The sequence below is a fragment of the Myotis daubentonii genome, chromosome 11 (assembly GCF_963259705.1).
Source record: "Myotis daubentonii chromosome 11, mMyoDau2.1, whole genome shotgun sequence".
Classification (NCBI taxonomy): Eukaryota; Metazoa; Chordata; class Mammalia; order Chiroptera; family Vespertilionidae; genus Myotis; species Myotis daubentonii.
The window spans coordinates 8487288-8510355 of record NC_081850.1 but is presented as its reverse complement, the minus strand read 5'-3'; the positions used below and the strand labels follow the sequence as shown (position 1 = coordinate 8510355).

At 49.1% G+C, this 23068-nt stretch overlaps 1 protein-coding gene across 1 annotated transcript; it reads right to left on the bottom strand.

Moving 5' to 3' along the window:
• Positions 1–329: 329 nt before the first annotated feature.
• Positions 330–22604, bottom strand: FBP1 (fructose-bisphosphatase 1). Its single transcript, XM_059656432.1, has 7 exons — positions 22269–22604; positions 13473–13635; positions 11531–11623; positions 6635–6775; positions 3633–3770; positions 2400–2519; positions 330–798 (listed from the first exon to the last, which is right to left on the bottom strand). The coding sequence occupies exons 1-7, from the start codon at positions 22436–22438 to the stop codon at positions 607–609; spliced, it is 1017 nt and encodes a 338-aa protein (XP_059512415.1). The 5' UTR covers positions 22439–22604; the 3' UTR covers positions 330–606.
• Positions 22605–23068: the final 464 nt, after the last annotated feature.

The window sequence follows — 23068 nt, the reverse complement described above, 5'->3', positions numbered from 1 at the left end:
TTACAGGCCCCAGGAGGTATGAACAGCCTTGCTCAGGTGAGGTCTGCACATCCAGACCTGCACAGACAATACGTAGGAGAAGCAATAGGCTGACTCTGAGTTTAGTGGCCAGACTGCCTAGGTTCATATCTGAACTCTGTGGCTCATTGGCTGGAGACCTGGGGCAGATTACCTCACCTCTCTGTCCTCCATATGATGTCATGGTGAAATGAGTTATTCATAGCACCTAATTCATGAGGTTGCTGTGAAGATTAAATGAGTTACCTAATGTTATATGCATTGACTGTCACTATGACTTTTACCATTATTTCACACAAAGCAATGAAGACTTTTTAGAAAAAGGAAAAATAGGTTTATTTCTCCTCTATCTATTCAAAATATATCTTGATCATCAGTAGCGTTATATAGATAGCATTTTGGTTAGGCAGCACCAGGCATTACACAGAACTTGATGGTGAAGATATCTGTGCTTTCTATTTCTGCTGCCTAGGAATGTATAATGCAGTCAGAATGGAGTAGCGCCGTGTCAGATAAAAGTCCAGATAAAAGGCAATATTTTGGGCGGGGGGTGGGGGGGCGGTGCAGGGGGCGGGCAAGGTCAGCTCTTCATTTGGCAGCATGCTTCTTATATATCTCCAAGAACTCAGTCACGTCTTCCGGGGACCCCAAGATGACTGGCGCCCTCTGGTGGATGTCAGTGGGAACGATGTCCAGTATAGCTTCCTTCCCAGTGGTAGCCAATCCTCCCGCCTTCTCGATGACGTAGGCCATTGGGTTACATTCGTACAGTAGTCTCAACTGGAAAACAAGAGCCCAGAGCAGCGTCTTCACACCAGAAGGTATTTCACAGAAAGAGGATTTATTCCACAGCAAAATAGCGCAGGGCTGGTGGACGTTTCCAAGGTAACTGAGACTCTCCCTTTCCTTCTATGAGGTTGTAAAAGCCCCTCTCCCCTCCCCCCCCCCCCCCCCCCCCCCCCCCGCCTCACACACACCTCAAGGTTGCATATAAGACCAAATGGTTAATTTAGCATTTGGTTAATTAAGCCATTCATCAAGCCAGAAGGCAGGAATGGACTGCTTGATGCGAATATGAGACCGAGCACCTGGACTCGGGGCTGAATGACATATTGGCAGAACCGATGGCTCCCCTCTCTTTATGGCACGGCGACTGGACCTAATGAGTGATTCTGTGTGTTTTGGATGGAGCTTTGCCTATTCTAAAAGCATAAAAAGAATTCATGGTTGTGTCTGGCTGCAGACATCTGGAAAGCAGACTGGCTCCTCCAAACAGTATGATATTGTTTGCAACTCTACACACATTCCTTTTATAATTCTCCCAAGGCTTGCGGGTTGGGATTTACTATATTATAAGGCTTGGCATTTATTTTTAAATATTAACTTTTTTATTGTATGTGTTTTCATGCAGTCGCCTACGGAGCAGGCAGCTCCTTGCAGGTGTTTCCTGACTCTATTTCCATACAGGTGTCATGGCCAGATTTGCAAAACTGAAAAAAAGAAGGAACCTCAGTATTTCTGTTAAAAAATAATTTTGGGGACCTTAGGGAAAAGCGCTAGACAGCAGCTAATCACATAGGCGGGCGGGTGCCTGAGGTGGCGGTGGCAGGAGTGGCGTTTCCTGTGAGCACAATGTCTTCAGTGAAGCAGACACAGTGTGCTGTAAACAGAGATCTGAGTACAGATTCCTATCTTAAGGGGGTTATTGTCCCTATTCCTTCTCTCATATTTAAAAAAAAAAAAAAAAGTCTGTCTATTGGGGAAAAAACAGAAGGACAGTACTTGGGAAGGCAGCACTGTCCCCCTGTGCGGAAGGGCGTGCGGCCGCTCAGCCAGCCGGGCCCGCAAGCGCCCCCAGCCTGAGCACACGCCGCGGGCAGTCACTGGGGCGTTCGTGTAACGGCTCACCCAAAAGCCCCAGGTTTCCCCGGAGGTTCTTTCCTTCCCTAGAAAGGTACCATTTTCCAAGCAGCCAATGTCTGCTCATTAGTTATTGCTATTTTATGCCTTTTGAAAGCAATGAAAGAAAACCTCTATTTGGAATACGGATTTGATTTGCTGCCTCGGTAATGGGGCTGGGCTGCTTCATTTCTCTTTATGAATGGAATTTACTTTGCTCAAGCCAAACCGCGTGCCCACGGGAAGAGCTGAGCACGTTCAGCCCCTCCTGACCATAACACCATGACTGATCGCTAGCAATGGAAGGGCTCTGCAGATACTGCCTGACTTTAGCCAGAACAACCTTAACCCAGATCAGGATATGCCACAGACATTGTTAGCATCCCACGGCAGACTCTGACAGCTATCACCACCTTTTCTTCTTCCTCAGTCACCCCCTGGGCTGCAAATGAAAACCACCGCTCCCCAGAGGATCTGCTTACCTTCCCTTTGGGGCTCTTCTTGTTAGCCGGGTACAGAAAGATCCCTCCGTAGACCAGGGTGCGGTGGACATCAGCCACCATGGAGCCCACATACCTGGAGCCGTAGGGGGCTGAGTTATCCTGCAAGGTTAAGACCAGCAATCATTAGGGCTGCAGGAAAGAGAGAGAGAGAGAGAGAGAGAGAGAGAGAGAGAGAGAGAGAGAGAGAGAGAGAAAGGGGGAGAGAAAGGGAGTTCTCTGTGCCCTCTACACTTATTTGACTCAACAATCCTTCAGTGAGCACCTACAAGGTGCGTGTTTAGGAAACAGGATGAAAATCCCGTTCCCAAGGAGCAGAGAGCGGAGCAGTGGAGACCGCCTCTCCTCCAGTGTACAGCAGGTCCATTACCCTCAGAAACCCCACGGAAGCTGCTGTTGATTTTAGCTATGGGGTTGGGGCAGGCATCACACAAATGGTGCCACTTAGCAGAACCTCGCAGGTTAGGAAGGATTTTGCCAAGCTAAGGAGCTGGGCAAGGGTGGGGTTTTCATCTTGCGGGAAGGGACGTACACAATCTAACCAGACAGAGAAGCAAGTGCTGTCCACGGGGCGGGGGCTGGGGAGGGGCCATGAGAGGAATCCAAGACGAGGTGGAAGGAGAGATGACGGAGCTGGCGAGAGAGCCTGGGCCAGTTCTGAGGGCCCCGAATGCCATGCTGACGGCCTTTCGGCTTCCTCTTCAGGACACAGCAGCATCAATGGCATGGGACAAGAGTGTGACAAAACTGGACATTCCCACTAGAACCAGCTCTGCCGCCAGCTGCTTCTCTCTTCATGCTCAGTAATTAGTAACTGAGAGGCACCGAGAAGGGCACCCTGGAACTTGAGATGACTGACAGACCCGTCAGACGCCGCAGGGCAGGTCCTGGGTGCAAGAGCCACGTTCTGTACCATCTGGGATCAGGGACCCCAGAAGTGAAACATGCTTTACTGCCATGAGCTCATGCAGCCAGCGGGCCTGATTACCCTGATTTTATTCTACCAAGAGAAAGCGGCAAAGGCTAAAACAGACCTTCCGATTTTGACGTCCCAGGGCAGGGGTCCCAGTTCCCGGGACCTGGGTGGGAACTTAATCATGGGGTCAGTGCGCAGTGGGAGCCAAGCTGCTCTTGTCCCTGCCCCCGTTCTCCACCAGGTAAGTCAGGAACCAGCACATTTCTGCCTAGCTCAGGGGCTCCCGTGCCCTCACTTACCGGGGGGAACTTCTTCCTCTGCACATACTCAGTGACCGCAGGGTCGAAGTCCTTGGCGTAGCCCTCATTGAGGCTGTAGATGTTCCCTTTCTTTTTGATCTTCACATCCTTGTCCACCAAAATGAACTCTCCAATGGCCTGTGAAACAGGAGGCAAGGGGGAGAGGTGATGAGCCCCCCTCCGGACCTCCCCCTGCCTGTGTGAGGGTGCGGCAGGCTGGCTCAGCTGGGGGAGGGGGAGCAGGGCCTGCGGTCACACCCATGCACCAGCACAAGGAGCGTGGCTTTTGTTTCACAGGTTTTTCTTCTTGAGGGATAACTGACATGACATTGCATTGTGGGACGATCACCAGCACAGGGAGCGCGTGGCCCTGGGACACCCACGCCCTGAGATGGGCATGCCTTCTGGAAAACATTTAATTTAAGTAAAGGTCGGTGCAGACAGGAGGCGGGCCTCAGAAGGGACAGACAGCTGGGCTACACCAGCGCGCCCAGGGGCTCAGGGCTGCTCTCAGCTTCCCGTCCCCACCTTGATGGTGTTTCCCTTCCATGTGTTGCTCTAGAAAAGAGCAGAGCCTGAGTTTTGACTCACAGCACAGGTAACATCAGCTCCCTTCGCTCAGTGGCTCTCAGGGTCTCTCAGAACGCCCGCCCACCAAGCCCCAGGGCTAAGCTGGTGCCTTTAGAGCTTAGGTTCTGCTAAAGACTTTGCAGTTGGGAGGGAAAGTGTCAGTTAACTCCTGTGGCTCTAGCCCGAGGCTTGCTTGGGGCTCCTGCATGTCACTGAGAAGGTGATGGGGTGCTGCTCATCTGGGGAGGGGGTTGCTCCCTGGAGGCAAGAGTTGGAAGAAGGGAGGCCCCATCAACACATCTCTCCCGCCATTTATTCCCACAGTGAAGATTGGTTCCTGCCAGTATGGAGCACATGCGACTAGAGAGAGAGGGAGGAGGGAAGGAGGAAGGGTGAGGGAGAGGAGAGAAAAGAGGCGAGTATTAACAGTGGTCACTGGAAGCTGTCGTTGGGAGTGGTTCTTTTTTCTTTTATGCTTTTTTATATTTCCAACTATTCTGACCACAAATATGTAGAAATATTTGTATGGTCAGAAGACTAAGTAAATAAATAAATATCTTTACAAAAAAGGTTAAAAAGTCTGGAAAATGAAGCCGTTGCATGGCAGGCGCCGCGCAGCTCACACAGCCATGCTTTGCAGACGCCCCCGCAGCGCCGTGTGGAGGGAGAGAGGCCTCCTGCACTCAGGCAAGAGACGGGAAAGCTTTTTGAACGTTAAATGCCCGACGAGCTAAAAATGCAAACATAGCTTCTTAGCAGAAACCCTCAGCCTGCGCGTGCAGCAAGCCGAAAGGAAAAGGAAAGGCTAAACCGGTCCGAGGCCCAGCCCACAGGCGTCCGCCAGCAGAGGGCTGGCCAGATCCCGGATCCGGGAGGCAGCCCACAGGGGACAGGCGGTCCTTCCGAACAGTGGGTGTGAGGAGGGCAAAGGACCATCAAATACACAGACACTGACTCCCAGAGACACCGTCTGCGATCTGGAAACAAGAAGAGATTTACTTTTTCGATGCGCCCATCAGCAAAGGCAACAGACGGCCCCAGGAGGCCGTGAGGAGGCAGGACGTGTCTGGGAGCTGAGACACCAGTGATTTCAGAAACTGTGCCCCTGCCCCGGCTCCCAGTGAACTGTGCTCTGGTTCTGCCACTGTTTTCCCTCAGGTCACCTCGCTGGAGATTTACTCGAGTGCTGTCCCCCACCCCTGTTTATTTATTAAACGCCGGTACTTCCAAGGAGGCAAAGTACAGTTGTGCAAGAGTGCAGGGGGCAAAGGCGCCCGCACCCTGGTCTATCGGCCCTGCCGCAAACCAACCCCAGCCTCTCCAGGAGCAGCCCGGCGCTCCCAGGACCCCAGCCAGCTGCTCGTCCTTGTGTTCGGTTTGTCAGCAAAAAGCACCAAATAAACAGCATGCGTCATTAATGTCACCCAAGAACATTTCTAAAAGTAAAAGGTGTTTATAAACCCTGGGGCACAGGGCCAAACACACAATGAACATGCCAACCTAGTAAAGACTGTCCTATGGGGTGTGTACTCAGTGGTGGATTTCATGGCACCAGATATTTGAAAAGATTTCTTTCCCTCATTCATCTGCTCTGTTGACACTGTCATCTAAATCAGCGGTCGCCAACTGGTGGTCCGTGAGGTCCGAAAGGTTGGCGACTGCTGAATCAATAGGTAAACAACCCCAGTTAATAGGCACGTAGGACTTCTCCGCAAATTAAAACTGCCAATGAGCATTTTTCATGCACCCTGGGCTTCTCTCCATAAGGTAGCTGTTCTCTGTAAGGTGGGCCAACGACTGACCTCCATTCCCTTCTTTACTTTCACGCCCTTGAGTTTATCAGAGCCTTGTCAGAACTGCAGACGTTAACCAAAGGTGTGCCTGCGAGTGCACAGCAAATACGTTCAGGTGGGCTACCGTTCACTGAGGAAATTAGTGATGAATACAGTGGGGGGTAAACGGGCCATCCACAGGCCCCATCTGGTCCATGAATGCGTTTAGTTGACTAGCACGGTGTTTTACAAATCCAGAACCATCACATTAAAAACACACACCACAGTGTTTCCTAAACATCGACACCTGTCCAGTTCACCACAGTCCCACCACCTGCCGGCCTGGCTTGGCAGCACGCTCTACTCATTCACATGGCTTGCCCGGCCTAGATGGGCCTTGGAGTCAGTTGAATAATGTCTGTTCCGAAGATTTCATCTTGGGACAAAGGCCCTCTTTCATGCTCTGGACAGACATTAATCCTCACCTCAATAATCTCCTCCTGACGTACATGTGGTCTTCCACTTCGCCCCCCACCCACCTCTGTCCCTCCAGACGTCATCTCCCCCCTCTATGTACCCCAGTCCATGCCCCACACACATAACTGACACAGCCATCAGCCAGGCACCTAACCCCCCACCCCCGCCCCCAGGCTCTCTCACCGGGTCCAGCATGAAGCAGTTGACCCCACAGGCCATGGCCAGCACCAGCATGGTGGCACTGCCATAGAGGGCATAGCCAGCCGCCACCAGGTTCCGGCCCGGCTGCAGGGCGTCCTTCTCAGAAGGCTCGTCGGTAGAGTTCTAGGACAAGAAAGAAAACAAGACATTTTTGTTCTGTTTTGCGGTTCTTTTTTTTTTTTTTTCAGTTCAACTATTAGCAAGATGCATTATCAAGATGCTTTCTTGATGAAATTGGACATTTTCTTAGAGGGACCCTCCGTCACGAACAGTGATGTCCTGATTATATTCCCACAGCAGGCTTCCCACAGGCCCCCGATTTCCTGCAGCTGGGACCTTCTTTCCAATTACCGCCCTCCTCTGATTTTACTAATTTGATATTCCCTCATTTCTCTATTTTCACTTTCAGAACAGAGCATGCCTTCTTGCCAGCTCCCGCTAATTTAATCTTGTTATGGGCATCGATGTCTTTCACCTGCCTACTCCCTCGTTCTTTAAACAAATTAAGACTGGGCTGCAGGGCCGCGAGTCTGGTGAGGACATCAATTCCACGAGTTCTTGCCAGTTGCCGTCCATCCCCCAGGGAGCAATGTGGCCCACATCACTCACACACCAAGGAGATTCTCGGAAATATGGGGACTTAGAAACCCTCCAGAGCCAGTGCAGACCAGGGCAGATGCTCCCATTGTGTTGACCATGACCCACAGTAAGAAACACTGGCTCCATCACAAACCAGCATCAACACACACTCACATGCGCACACAAGTACAGGAATAAAACGAAACAATCTTACACTTAGAACATGACGCGCACACATGACGTGCACGCTAATATTTTCTTTTTTTCACTAGGAACACAGCCCGCTGGGTCATGTGACCCACAGTTTGCCTAACACTGAGGAATGAAACACCTGAAGGAGACGGCTCCTAACGAATGGATTGCTAACCGATGACTACCGTCTCATCAACACTTGATTGGCTTCTTCGTTCCTCAGAGCAGCCCCAACAAATCTTCCAGCTTGAACGGTCTCTACCTGAATTTAAACAGAAATGAAAATGGGCAATTTCTGCCAATTTTATTTATTCCTTTCCCAGCCAATGCCAGTGGCTGAGGGTAAGAACTACTAATGGACAAGGAAGAACTACTAAACCATTTCTTTCCATTTTTTCCTTCATCACCACAACTAGTGGGATTTTTGTTTTGGTTTGTTTTGTTTTTTTTTTTTGTTTTGTTTTTATTTCAGAGAGGAAGGGACAGGGAGAGAGAGATAGAAACATCAATGATGGGAGAGAATCAGTGCCTCCTGCACGCCCCCTCCTGGGGATCGAGCTGGAAACCCAGGCATGTGCCCTGACCAGAATCTAACTGTGACCTCCTGTGGTTCATTGGCCAAAGCTTAACCACTAAGCCACACCGGCTGGGCCCTCAAATTTAATAAAAGGGTTTCGTCGAGGTGGTTGGTTGGTTGGGTTGGGTCAACACAGACTAAACACAGTATAGAAAATTTGAGTTTTCCCTAGCTCCTAATGTTGCCAGTGCACAACCCTGAAAAAGGAACCAGCTTCCTTCGAAGCCAGTGACAGAGGGGGCGGACTCACGCCTCTAACTACCCTCTAACACAGCCACGTAGGGCTGCCCGCCAGTGCAGCGGGAATCAGACAACGGGAATATGGAACAGATGGGCTGACTGGGAGCTGCTGGGGCTTGCAGTGATCAGTTCTCCACTAGTAAAAGCTCCCCAGAGATTCCACCTTGCCAGCACCATCCATCTCTGTCTGTGGGGAAGGTGCGAGAGAAAACAGAATTTCCCTGAAATACTGTCACCAAACAATCTTACTCTTTGATGGCTTTGCATGAAATAAGAAATGGCAACACTATCTATGATCCACATACTCACAAGAAACAGAAAGTAATGCCCTCGAATCGTGGACTTGCAGGGACTCTGTTCTAGCCTGACCCCTTCCCAATGCATGAGTTCCCTCCTGCAGACCCCAGCAGTCACCACATTCCCATGCGGATGCGCAGGGCCGTGTGCATGAAGGACCTGGCAACATTGGAAAGCCTCCGGACCTTGCCTTTCTCTATGCCGCCCAGGCCATCACCTACTGTGGAGATTGGTTTGTTTTATTCCACACCATCCCATAAGGGGTAGATCAGTGGTTCTCAACCTTCCTAATGCCGTGACCCTTTAATACAGTTCCTCATGCTGTGGTGACCCCCAATTTCATTGTTACACATTGAACATCATTAAAGCATAGTGATTCATCACAAAACAATATGTAATTATATATGTGTTTTCCGATGGTCTTAGGCGACCCCTGTGAAAGGGTCACTCGACCCCCAAAGGGGTCGCGACCCACAGGTTGAGAACCGCTGGAGTCGAGGGAAAGACACCATGGATTCTGGAGATTCAAGGTGGCAGACGAGAAAGCCAAGTTGGGCAGAAGTGTGTTGTGGCTGTCGTGTCACCAGGTAGCCGTCCTTTAGCGGAGCAGCCAAACCCTCCTTAGAAAGTCTGACAGCACATGTGGCAGCGACCCCAGTAACGGAGCCAATATCGTTTACCTACGATTGCAGCAGGGACCCTAGCAGACAAAAGTGTGTAAGATGATGTCCCTGCCTCCAGGAGAGTGTACTCTGGACTGCAGATGGGTTGGTTTTGCCTGGCCAGCATCCATCACCATCCTGATAACTTCCTTTTTAACTTCCTCTTAATCTTCCTTAAGATGCTGCCTCCCTCCCTCTCAGCTCCAGGGGTGGGCACATCCAGACAAACATTCTAACCCTGATGGCATCCAACACCTCAGGAGAATCATAGTCCTCTGGTGCCCCCAGCCAGAAGCTGGGTGACCCCCCTAGGTGGAACACTAGACCACCAGCCCTTCGAGGTCCCCTGGAGCTGTTTCCGGCAGTGGTGGGCAGGCCTGGTGCTGCTGAGGGTTCCCATTACAGATGCTGTGCGCTGAGCTGGGGCACAGGGAGCTGAATTCTAGCCCAGAGCCGTCTGTGCAGAAAGCAGGAAAGGTCATCTTTGAAGCATCGGGCACATCAGTGTTTATGCCCCATAGGCCCTCAAATGGCTTTAAATAATCAATAAGGCTTTTGAAAACTGAAATAACAAAGGCAGTATCCCACTCATATTTTTTCCCCAGTCTTTTAAAAGTTACACCGGGTTTATTGAGACAAGTGTGGAGACTCATTGTTGAGTTGTAGCATCCTTAATTCACGCTGCTGTTGCAAGCTGATTTTTTAAATTGACAGCCAGTATCTCCGTTTTCTAGTTTTCTCTGGTTTCCTTCAAGGCGTCCTTATTTGGGGGTTGAGGTGGAGAATGGAGCTGGCAAACATTCGCGCTGCTTTAGTTTTGGCTGAGTCAGTAACCAGCAGTCTTGCTTCAAATGAAGACTTTTGCTGCAAACCTCTCTTGCTAGACGATAGCCCTGATACTTTGCAGATAAAATGGTCTGCCCCCTGTCTATAACAGGAATGGTATATTCATGGTTGACTTGGAAAATAGATAAATTCTTGCCTTGACCTTCCTGGTATGAACATTAGAACCTGTTACTCAAGTTGATTAGCTGTTTAAGATGATGCCCCTGCCTCAAGGGGGTTGTAATCTGTACAAAAGCCGAAGGGGCATTCTGTCCCTCTCAGCTGGGACAAAAGCAAAATACATTCAACGACCAAAGAGAACGGTCCCCTGGTGTCCTGATTTCCACATGTTTGAAAGGAGATTATATCCAATACTGGCCAACAAGTCACTTTGAACAATAAAGTGCAAATTGGGTCTCACTACTTAAATTATGGCCTCCGTATGCTAACCTAGGAGATTGTGGGGAAGCCTCACCAGCCACCTGCCCATTAAGATAAAGTGATTCAGACTCAAGGGCATCTGCGAGGTTTTATTTCTAAATTAAACAATACAGGCTGAGTTATGGGGACCAGATTATTTAAAGGACATTGCAAATTATAAACATGAAAACGTATTTCAGATTTCGTGTTTTATGATGGGCCCACAGGTATTCATTCTATTTTGTTTACACACACACACACACACACACACACACACGACACTTAAAGAGAAAGAAGGAAAGAGAGGCATTGGAGGTAGAGTTGCCTGCCCAGGTACACAGGTCGAAGACCAGGCAGGGTCCGGGACCCAGGCCCCAGGCCGCAGCAGAGTGCAGCAAACCCTGTCCATAAGCGGACAGACGGGAAACACTGCAGGGTTTAGGTCATAAAGTATTACAACCGCTCAGCCCTGCCGGGGCATCACGGAACCCGCCAAAAGCACTATGTAAACATATGGGTTGACCGCAAGCCATTAAAACTTTATTTAGGGACAGTGACAATGAAATTCATTTAAATGTTATGGGCTATGAAATATTATTTATTTTTTTTCAGAATATTTTTTAAAAATGCAGAAGGGTTATTCTTGCTCAGAGGCCATACAAATCAGGCAACTGGCTGAATTTGGCTGTGGGGAGAGTAGATTTCAAGGACAATTCTGACATATGTACTCTCATTGTTGTCACACTCACACAATGCTCAGCTCACATAGTATCGCCACTGTAACTACCCTCTACTGCCCCTTTATTTTTAATTTCATTTTCTATTATAAAGAAAGCATGATACAGCTATGAGTAAACTGTTTTTCTCTTCCTACCCACACTGTACTACATTTTCTAACAACTTAATGGATCTTCACCATGTAGCAAATGCTGAAAAAGTCAGAACTCAAGACATAAATTTTTGTCAAGTCTCACAAAGTTTCCTGATATACGATCTGGTTGCTCCACCAATAGTGAAACAGGACTGGACACTCGACACTAACTTTCCTCTGGATCCCAAACCAGGGGCTTATCCATTACGTTGTACCTTTCTGTAGATGCCAAAAATGGTTCCAATGGACACAAGGCAATCGATGTTGGAGGATCCATCAAGGGGGTCAAAACAGACCACATATTTACCCTGGACAACAAAAAAAGGAAATAAAACTTTACTTTAAAAATAAACACATTATAACAAAATAGAAAGTATACACTAAGGGGATTTAAAAAAAAGGGGAATCTAGGGGAAAATTCAAGAAATGTGAGTCTTATTTATACTCTGTCATGGAAGCTATGAGTGGCATGCAAAATGAAAACAACAATGAATATACATAATCATATGACTGTTATTGTACCAAAACATCATTAGGCAGAGAAAACACAACTTAGAATGGGAGGCGTAGATGAAGGTAATGGAATATAGATAAATAAGTCAATTTCCTACATCGTTGATACAGTTGAATCAGAATTTTGGCTTGAGTTTCCTGGCAGCCAAAGGAAGAAGAGAAACAAGGTTAGTCATTTATTTCTTTTCATTCATTAGGGATGTATACATACTTCCTTTAGTGAAGCTAACACAACATTCAAGTCTTGAAGGACCTCCTAGTGCAGGTCTTATAGATGACATTTGGGTTGCAGTGCACAGAGTTCTCATGGCTATCCCAACTGCAATTCTGTTGTAAAGGGACTACCAAAGGTTTGGTCTTTGAATGGGGCTGTCAGGTTTCTGGCCTCAAGGGTGAGCTGTGCACATCTCTTCCCAACTCTGCCTTCAGTGATGTCACGTTGGTAGTTTGAAATCAACTATGGGGGAGTATTTACGAAGTTGGTATTGGCAATTACTACAAATCAGAGACTTTTCCAAAACAGAACCAGTTTATCAACACACCATAGGAGATTTTCCATATCCAGATTAGCTACTTTAAGAGGTGGTTTTTAAGTTCTGCATCAAATTAAGACAATTCTCTGATTCCCTGACCACTTGCTCTTAAATCACCCTGGCTGATGCAGGAGAAACTGTCATCTGGAAAACAGGAACATGCCTGTTAGAAAAGCACATTGCAGTCAGAGAAGCTGGCCAACTCTGTAGAGAACATTGAACAACAAATTCAATCCACATGCGTGAAACTGCCAAGTACCTTGAGAAGACCAACAGAGAACAACATGAACTTTGAATCTGACATGTAATATATTTTAGGAATAATGTAAAACAAATTAATCGGACATAGCTCCCTACACTCTTCAAAATGTCACGACCAGGTGTCAGGTAGCCTCTGTAAGTTCATCTTCTGATTGCTTTTTTCTGATTCTACTCCTTCATGTCCCGATTCATCTCAAACAGGAAAAGAGAGACAGCCCATAGAACTGTACTTCTCATTTCAAGTTTTTTTTTAAATGATAATTGTTTTGTTCTATAAACGCTGGATATACTCTTTCCATTCCCTTTTGCAACAATAACTGAGTATTGAACCCCTATAATGGGCCAGGAGTTATGCTAGGTGCTGGGATACAGAGAAGAATATAATTCATTTCCTCCCTCAAGAAACAATTAGATTAATAGGATTCCAAACCATAAATCAGTGACAGGAATTGGGAGCAGTTTACATTGGCAGAAGAATTGAAGTGTGAGGGCAGGAATTTGGTGGATGAAGATGAAGCAAAAAAAGTTAACAGTTGCCAGACGTTGAAGAGCCTTGAACATGACCATGAAAAGTTAGGAGTGGAGATGAGTATGAGTATATATGAGTCTCTCCCATGTATGGGCCCACTGGAGGATAGATAATGGCATGGACTATGGTGGTAGAGTGGACAGGTGGGGACAGTTTGAGAGATGGTAGTGAGGATGAATCTGTGAAATGATGACTCATGGTTCAGGAGGAATCTAGGGTGATTCCTAGGAATCCAGCGTGGCTGAGCAATTGGAGTCATTTTTGAAGCGAGATAGAAAAATGGTTACATCAAAACCCTGGATGGTGGAAGTTCAGACCCACCCTTTTGTCAGGTTCTATAATTATGGCGTGTTTATCTTCTTCTGACACCAGGACGCAGGTCGCAAAGGATGCCCGCAACACGTTAATGACCATGTCATTGGAGAGGACGTCCAGCTTCTTCACTTGGTCACCCGTCACGTTGGTAGAGCCAGCAATTCCATAGCTAGAGGGGAGAAAAGCCACAAAAATACAAGCCATGACCACCAGAACATGTAAATGCATGTAAACCCACCAAACATGGCATGTAGTAGGATTTAGAAGAAAAGAAAAGAAGGCGCCTGGTTTAGGAGAACAAGAAGCATGGTTGTCCAGAGGGCACGTTTCTTCCCAATGTCCCAGCTTCCAGTGCCTAGTAAGCCCTCAATAAATACTTGCTGGCCCTGGCTGCATGGCTCAGTTGGTTAGAGTGTTGCCCCATACATCAAAAAAAGGTTGTGGGTTCAATTCCCGGTCAGGGTGCATGCAGGAGGCAACCAATCAATGCTTCTCTCTCACATCAATTTCTCTCTCTCTCTCTCTCTCTCTCTCTCTCTCTCTCTCTCTCTCTCTCTCCTTTCCTCTCTCTCTAAAACTAATAGAAACCTATCCCTGGGTGAAGATTATAAAATAATAAGTAAATAATAATAAGTAATACATGTGTACTTGCTGACTGAATGAATGGCAGTCACTGAGGAGAAGAGAAACTGCCCGAAGGAGCGCGTGTAAGAGTGACCAACTTCTAAGGCCATTCACACTCAGCAGTGCCAGGGAAGCCACCTGCAGGGCCCCAGGGACAGGCGCACTGGGTCAGCAGCAGGGAGGCCTGGGAGGCTGGGCAGAGAGACCACAGGCATGGGAAGGACTGTCCACACTGGCCCGCGCTCTGCCAACTCAGGGATCTCGCTCAGCAAGACGGGCGAAGGCCAGCCAGCTCCTAGAGTAGCTGCGTGAGTGTTCATTTGCCCCACGAGTATTTATTGGGTACCCAGTGTGCCCCAGAAACTGTCCCGAGTGCTGGGGTCTCAGTGCAGAACAACACAGATGATATCACTGGACTCATGAAGCTTATACTCTACTGAGACAAACAAGAAACAAGTAATGTGGAACGCATGAGATAATGTTGGATAGTGACCAGTGCTCTAATAAAATGAAACGAGATGCCTGAAGGGCAGGGAGTGGATTGGCCCGTCAAGGAAGGTCTCGCTGCAAAGGGGCCATTTGAGCTAAATGATACCAGGCACCAAATGACCCATCACAGACAACAGCCAGCCCTCGGGCTCCGCCTCCCTGAAGGTTATGTAGTCACCCCTCCCTTCCTTCTCTTTCACTTCCCCCAGAATTGAGGGTTCCCCCTTTGTTTTAGCCAGAAGGACCCTTCTTCAATGACCCTTCTTCAATTGCTTGTGAAGAAGAATATTAAAAACCATGGAGGCTGGTTATTCTGGGCCCCTCCAACTTAAAATCCAGGCACTTTACAACTTTTCTAGGCCATCTCATGGGAAGGGTTCCTGGTGAAACGTGGTGCTGGGGACTCTTGGAGAAAGCACGGGCGAGCAATTCTAAGCTAGAAACAGAGTTCAGGAGCATGGGCTCCCAGACTGCGTGTCGGCAGCAAGAATACCTGAGTTTATACACATCGCCAGGTAGCCTTCCATCCGGGTCTCAGCTCACAGGGTTGGCTGTGGCTGGCGCTTCACACACAGCCCTGCACTGCTGCTCAGGCACGACCAGGTCCCGGGCTCTCCCCACCCGCCTCAAGGGGCCCTCAGGGGGCAGCAAGGTGTTGCCACAGGTCAGTGAAAGGTCAGAAGCTTTGACAATGGAAAAGGCCCACTGAAGAACACATGGAATTTATTTTCTACACAAGTTTTCAGAACCCCCTTTAGAAACATTAAATGCCTGCACTCTTATCAGCCATCATTCCTCAAAGGACCGATGAACAAGAGCCTTCACCATACAGCGCAACTGCCCCTCGGAGGAGCAGTGTGACCACCCACAGAATCCAGAGCAGACCTGGGCCTCAGCTCCTGCGGACACAGCCCCTCCTTTGCTGGGCCGCTGAACCTGGGCTTAGAAATGAATTGGCTGACTTCTAGGCAGACTCAAGGAGAGCCCAGCGGGTCAGGAAGGGGCTTCCCTCCGCCCCTGTGAACAGGAGAGGGTGGCACCATGGAGCCCCAAGGGGACTTGAGCAATGCCTTTCACACACCACCTGGCTCGTTCTTAGAACAGTGCCCAATGGGCTGCTCCCTGGGGCCAGAATCAGGCAGCAAAAGAAGTTGCAGGAACGTGGGGAAACCATCACACAGCCCTGCCACAAAACCATCCAGCGGCCAGCTCTGCCTGACCACCAGTAGAGAAAGAGAAACAAATCAGGTTGGAGAAATGGGTTGACCCAGCAAGCTGTAAAGCTCTAGGCTTAGCTCCCTTCCTCTCCCCGCTCCCACGCCCTCTCCTCCACCCCCCATGCAGAAAAGGAGTCAGGAGCAGTTGGGTGTTGAACAAGCAGGGACAGGGACCTTAGTTATGACTGAGCCAGTGACGTGATCTGCCAAGGAAGCTTTTCCAAAATGCAAGTCATCATGAAGAGGACGGCACTGTCACGGGCTTTTTCCCACGGGCTGGGACGCTAGACCACTGGGGTCCAAATCCCAGCCCCGCCCACCACATGCTCTGCAACCCTGGCCAAGTCACGTTTGGTTCTTCATCTGTAACGTGGGAGTTTAGTACATCTACAACCTCGTATGCAGCGAGAGGCCTTAAATGCGTTGATAGAGGTAAAGGGCTAGAACCGAGCCTGGCCAGTGTTCTGGTCCCATGCTCATCCTTGACTCCCCAGCAGTCACACAACCACCCCAGGCGGGTGCTAATTCGGCCTTTCCCTCTTACTGATTGTGTGTGGGGGTGGCTCAGCTTGCCGGTGGACTGTCAGCTTCCAGGCTTTGTAAGAATGAGGGCTGCACTGCTGGATGCACCTGGTTTACAGCAGCCCCACGGCAGCCACCATTGTTCCTAATGGAGCCCCCAGGCATCCACTAAGTACATGCTGATTGATGAGGGGAGTGGAAACCCAGAAACCAAGGCCTCTAAACCAGTTTTGCGGGCAACTCCTGGGAACTGTGTCACAGGTAACTGGCAACTAAAGAAAGTGCTCCAAGTTCAACATTTCATTCCCACTTCACTCAAACTAGTTGGCTCTGCAGCCCAATCCACTGGGTTGGGGGGATCGTCATGACAGGGCTTAAGCCCTTGTGGTGGTTCCTTTTTAAACCCCTAGAGACACAAAAGTTCTCTTTCTGGAGGTTGAGGAGCAAATGCTGATTGGAAAATTTGTCTAATATATATCTCTTTTACTGTAAACCTCACTGAAAATCTGAAAAACAACTGTAAGTCATTTTAATTCATATGGTGGGGAACTCCTTAGAACAGTGATGGCGAACCTATGACACGCGTGCACGAACTCATTTTTTTGGTTGATTTTTCTTTGTTAAATGGCATTTAAATATATAAAATAAATATCAAAAATATAAGTCTTTGTTTTACTATGGTTGCAAATATCAAAAAATTTCTATATGTGACACGGCACCAGAGTTAAGTTAGGGTTTTTCAAAATGCTGATACGCGAGCTCAAAAGATTCACCATCACTGCCTTAGAAGAATAGATTAATTTGACCAGTATTTAATATCTGTAGAATTATGGATTAAATATTAACATTGTTTTAAATTGGCATGTGGTTTCTGGAAGGGACTGAGCCATTCTGCAGCCATAGTCTGTGATTCGCGATATCTGAAGCATAAGGACTGGAGGCAGGGCCACGTGTAGGGAAGAATGATCAGAAACTCCCTGATTGGCTAACTCCAGACCATTTCCCCCTGATGTCCACATGACAGCCACCACAGCAGGAAGCACTGTCCACAGAACACAAAGGACCATGGGAAGGCTCATTTTCAGAACATCCAACGTAAGAAAACTGGAGGCAGACAATTATTCAATCCTTATCACTCAAGTCCAAGGTGACACTGACTTGTTATTAATTGATTTCAAGGTAAATGACCAACTGTTCACCCAGCTGGGAACGTCCAAGGGTCAGACCAGAAACACGTTGAAGAGACACCAACCAGAAGCAGCTTTTAAAGGTCACAGTCCTCAGGCTTGGCCGGAGTTCAGGGGGCCCAAATGGGCAAATAGGGTGGAGGGTGGCTGTGCTTCTGGTGTGAAAAGGAAGTTACAATTCCGTCGAGAAGCTAACTCAAGAAACATAACATAAATCTGAGAAAGTTTCCAAAGGTTTAATGTCACATGCTCTGCAAATGTGAAGATAAACGAATGCATGTATTAGCTGACCTGTAATTCCAAAATTAAAACTGAAGTTATTCATTATTTCCTTCCACTGACACTGAGAGGACCCCACATACAAAAGCAACTGATCTGGACTCCACCTGACCACGACAGGAGGAGGTTTCCTGTCACCAATCTGAGGGCACAACGTGGTTTTAATAGATGATGAATGGGCCAGCCTGCAGTACATGCCTGCTGGCTGCATGTGGCCAGCTAGTACCGAATGAAAAGCAAAATAAAAAGATCCCGGTTTATAAAAATAATAGTAACCTTCAGCCTAGAAAAACAACGATGATAGCAGTATCTGCTCAAAGAACTCAGTTCACCCTCACACAACTCTCTGAGATTGAAAAAGATCGCTGTCTCCACCTTACAAGTGGGGAAACCGAGTCTCAGAGCTGTTACATCAGTTGCCCAAATCCTCACAAAAGTTAAACGGCAGAGCCAGGAATTTGAGCCCAGCTCCATCTCTCTCCAAAATTGGTTCTTACGCCCTGCGTGCTTTCTGCTCCACCCCTCCTGCTGTTCTCCTCTTCCTCTCTGCCTCAGGGCAGAATGGGCCAAAATCCAGTGGCCAAACCTTTAGTCAGTGCTTCACGACCAAATTCCAGCCTGGCCCATCCAACTGCTGGCTGGACGGCATCTCGAACGGGACAGCCCTCTGACATCTCAAGTTCAAGGTTTCCAAAATGTTGGAATCATCTTCTCACCCTTCCCCAGCCTCAAGCAATCAGCTCTGCCTTTGGAATTCTGGTTTGTTTGGTTTCAGTTTTTTGTTTGTTTTTTTAAAAAAATATATTTTATTGATTTTTTTTTTTACAGAGAGGAAGGGAGAGAGATAGAGAGTTAGAAACATCGATGAGAGAGAAACATCGATCAGCTGCCTCCTGCACATCTCCCACTGGGGATGTGCCTGCAACCCAGGCACACGCCCCTGACCGGAATCGAACCTGGGACCTTTCAGTCTGCAGGCCGACGCTCTATCCACTGAGCCAAACCGGTTTCGGCTGGTTTCAGTTTTATTGGCAGGCCCTGCTGCCACTGGCTAGGACCCACTCTTTGAGAAGCGATCCTTCTCACGGGATCCACACTCTGCCTCCTCCCCTCCTCCTGCTAATGCTCTAGCTCTGGGTGCTGTTCTCTTGCCCGCCCCCCCCCCCCTTTTCAACTGCTTCCCCCGGTCTTAGCTTTCCCTCTCCCAAAGCTATTCTTCCAGCCATTTCTTCCCCAGCTTAGTCTCTAATCATGGCACTACCCTGCTCAAAACCCTCTACTCTCTCTCCTTTGCATGCCTGCAAAATATAAAGTATTCACCCTTGCCATGCGATGCTCCCCAATGCAACACCAACAAACACCCCACCATGTGTACAGCATACTTCAGCCAAACTGAGCGAGCAACTTTTCCAGAAATCTCTGCTCACCTGGTACCTTTCCTCACCGATGAAATGCACTCCAGCCCTCAGGCCCTGTGACCATCTCTCTGCTCCTGCCCATGGGAGATGCCCATCTTGATGCTCCACCATCCTTTGCATCTGCGTTGTCTTTCTGGCACCTCTGTGAAAGCATCTTTCAGAATCTCTAGTGTGTCTTATAACTAATTCTGTCCTTGCACTTTCCCTACAGCAGAAGCCCTGTGTCATTCTCCTCTCAGGCTCTTTTAGAACTTTGTCTATTGTGCGTGTTCAATGACACGTTGTTGAGTTGAATAGAACCAGTAAATTCTTCAAACAGTGATTTGGAAGCACGTACAAAGGGAAGTCACCCGAACATGCCAAAAGCAAAAGCAAGACACCGGGCCATTTTCTCCCAAAGGAATGGAAACGGAAGTGGGGAACGCTGGCATTTGAACCATGAGCTCGTCAGATCCACCTGCAGCTGCTGACGGGTCTCAGGAGAGAACAGCCGCCCCATCTCTGCTGGCAGCGGGTGGAGGAGCCAGTGCACAGAGCACAGGCCTCAAGAACAGGTTGGCTCTGAGGCAATGGCTTCTTGTGCTACAAATCTTAATTCACATCAAAAATGTAATTCATAGGTGAGATTGAGAGTTGGGTCAGCATTATCTGATTTCTCAAAAATAAAGGAAGAGCTGTGTGGTTTGACAAAGAGAGCCCAACCTGGGCTCTTCATCTGTACAAAGTGGGGTGGGGCCAAGTGGCTGCTGAGGCTTTCAGCTTAAAACTTAATGATTCTATGACTGTCTTACTGAGATCAAGAAAAGTGGCTAAAGAGCAACTGTTGGTTGAGAGAGAGAGAGAACGGACTCTAGCTGGGCTCTTGGCTGAAACTCCTGAAGTCTCCTAATGAGACTCCATGGCCGAGCTCCTGAAACTGGTTCCTGCAAATCAGCAGTCCTCTTGTCATCCTGGGGACATGCCCTTCCAGGGGAAGTCTTCAGCACTAACAAGCCCTTTGCCTGCACACTGGCTTTTCATCCAGGACTTCAAAGCCAATAATGAATGTAATTTGGAGCCCTGATTCGAGATCTTGTCTTATTGTTGCCTCCCTGACCACGTCATACTGAGACAGCAAACTCTTATTTTCCCACAGGAGTACTTAAGTGTTTATTCTGGACTTCCTTGTCAACCGCCCACGTGACGAGGCGTCAGTCCCTGTTCCACGAATACAATGCTGTTTGAAATAGTCAAACACCAGTGAAATGTGCTAACTTAGGGGAAGAGTAAAATAGCGATATATTTGTGCAATGGAATACTAGGCAACAGATAAAATGAAGGAGGTGGATTTATATGTCCTGCCATTGAAGGATGATCGTTATATATTGTTGAATCATGAAAGTAAACTGTAGAAGAGTATGTTAACTGTAATCCCATTTTTTTTTGCTATTTACATATATGGATACATGTAAGTACATGTCCATGTATAAACTTACATGAGTATAAATATGTATAGAAGAAAATAACTAGTAAATTATTAATGGAGAACGCCCCAGAGAATGGATAGAGGTGGGTTTCAAACCTTTCTCTTTGCGTTCAATTGCATGGTTTAAATTTTTGTCAATGAGTGCATCTTATTAAGTAGTTTATAATAATAACAACAACAATCTTTTTTAAACCTGGCATTCACCACTATTTAGCCTAAACAAATATACATATTTCACACAGCCAACACAAGTATCCTTTGTCCAGGTCCCAGAATCTGAGGTTTCTTAAAAGGTGGGAAACATACACCTCAAAGCAGATCTTGCATTTCCAAGTTCCTTTGGATGGACACACTTTTAAAATAATACAGGAAATGACAAGTACTCTTTTTTAAGAAGGCCCCTCATCTTCAAAGACAAGTAAAGCGATGAGGCCGCCTCTATTTGTTGTACATTAAATTTGAAGCAAGATTTTAAATGAAAGTGTTTCCTAAAGCAAAGACTCCTTAGAAATGTATTACTAAGAGGAGCCATAGGTGAAATAGTGGTGGAGTCACACCCTTCCTAACATACCTGTCCCAGTGCCTCTCCCGGCCAGGCCATGCCTGCTTGACTTCTGAAAATACGGGTGACCATACGCTCCTTTCCTAAGAGTCAGCAATCCATGCTGTGGGACCAGAGCCAACTAGTTGCAGGGGCTACACTCCCTCAGGTCAGCTAAGAACATGGTGCACAATGTTCACAGTGTCCCTGAGTGTGTGGAATATTAGGAAGAGTGGGCGCAATCTGAAAACCCAGGTACCCTTCAGCTACGTGAGGACCAGCTAAATACAGAATGCTCGCGTGCACCAGAGTAAACCAAAGAGTGTTTGTGTCACTTACAAAAGCCTCACAAGGAGGTGCCCTTCGAACCCCATGTCCTGTGATTCCTTTGCTACACACAGGTGATCTGCAGAACAGCCACATGGACACCACTGAAGACCTTAAAACGCAGGGTCTCAGGCCTCACCCGAGCCTACTGCACCCTCTGCACACAGCATTGCTGCTCCTGAGAGCTCTGGACTGCAGGCTTCCTGCCTGGGCTTCCCTGGCTCCTAACAGGACCTGTTTAGGCTCAAGGAGATACTTGAGCCTGAACCCAACTTGAGATCCCAAATCCATAGGGCATGAAGGAGGTCACAGAAGAGAAAGGGAAAAGAAGGTACGGTGCCCGCACTTCCCTGTATGAGACTGGGATGCGTATGGCCAGCAGGCCAGGTGCCCACCCGCCAGCCAGTTGCACCAGGAGGAAGCTGACAGGGGTGCCCAGCAAGGCACGCAGCTCAGCCCCGGGGAGAGGACTGCAGGATGGCGGCAGGTGGGGCTGGGGTGACAGGCCCCCGGGTGGGCACCTCCAAGCTCAAGAGAAGGGGGAACCAGGCTTTGAGTGCCAACCGCAGGAGAGGGAGAGGGAGGAAAGGAGGAAGGGAACGCGGCCAGCTGTCAGACAGACACAGGCGGAGAGCAGGAGGGCTAGACGAGGACCACACATCAGACCCTCAGCACATTCCCAGCTGGACAGACAGACCCCGGACGCGGCCTGGCGGCTGGAGGCCTGACTCACAGGTGCGCGATGCCCGCCTTGCGCACGGCCGTGGAGATGGCTTTGACCGCGGTGCAGAGCGCGTTGAGCAGCTGGGTCATCTCGCCGGTGCCGCGGGCCTTCCTGCCCTCCTCCATGACGAAGCGGGTCAGGGTGACGATATTCGTGTCGAAGGCCGCCTGGTCCGTCATACTGGGGCCGGGCTGTGCGTGCCGGGTGGCGAGGACGAGCAGGACAGCGCGGGCCGCGCGGAGGGTCGGACTCGGTGGCTGAATGCGCAGAGCCCAATCGGCCTAGGAAGCTCCCGCCGTGAGTGCGGCGGCTGAGGGCCCGCGGACACCTATAGGTGCCCGGCCATGTCCCGCCCAGGGAACACCTCCGCCGGCCCCGCCCCGGCTGGGGCCGCGCCAGCTCCATCCCCCTGAGGCCCTGACCTCCTCGCACTCCCTCCCCCGCTGCTTCTCTCTCCCACCTGCTCCGCCCGCGGCCACCTCCGCTTCCTCCTCTGTGCGCCCCGCCCCCCCCCACCCCCCACCCCCTGAGGACAGCCACTGAGCCACCAGCAGTGTCGCCTGCAGGCCCTGCAAGGACCTGCCACCGAGGTGCAGTCATGATCCCCCAACATGAGACGGAAGTTCAGAAGGTTACACAACGCAAGGCGGGTAGCGCCCGGCACTGCGAGGCTGGGAAGGCGGAGCTCCCGCCCCTGGCACCGCCCCCCTTTCGCCCCCGAGCCCTGCCCCCCCCCAACACCCCACCCCCGTCCACCCTGCTGGGCCAGCCTGGGAAGAGGACTCCCCCCTTCACCCGTGTGAGGACCC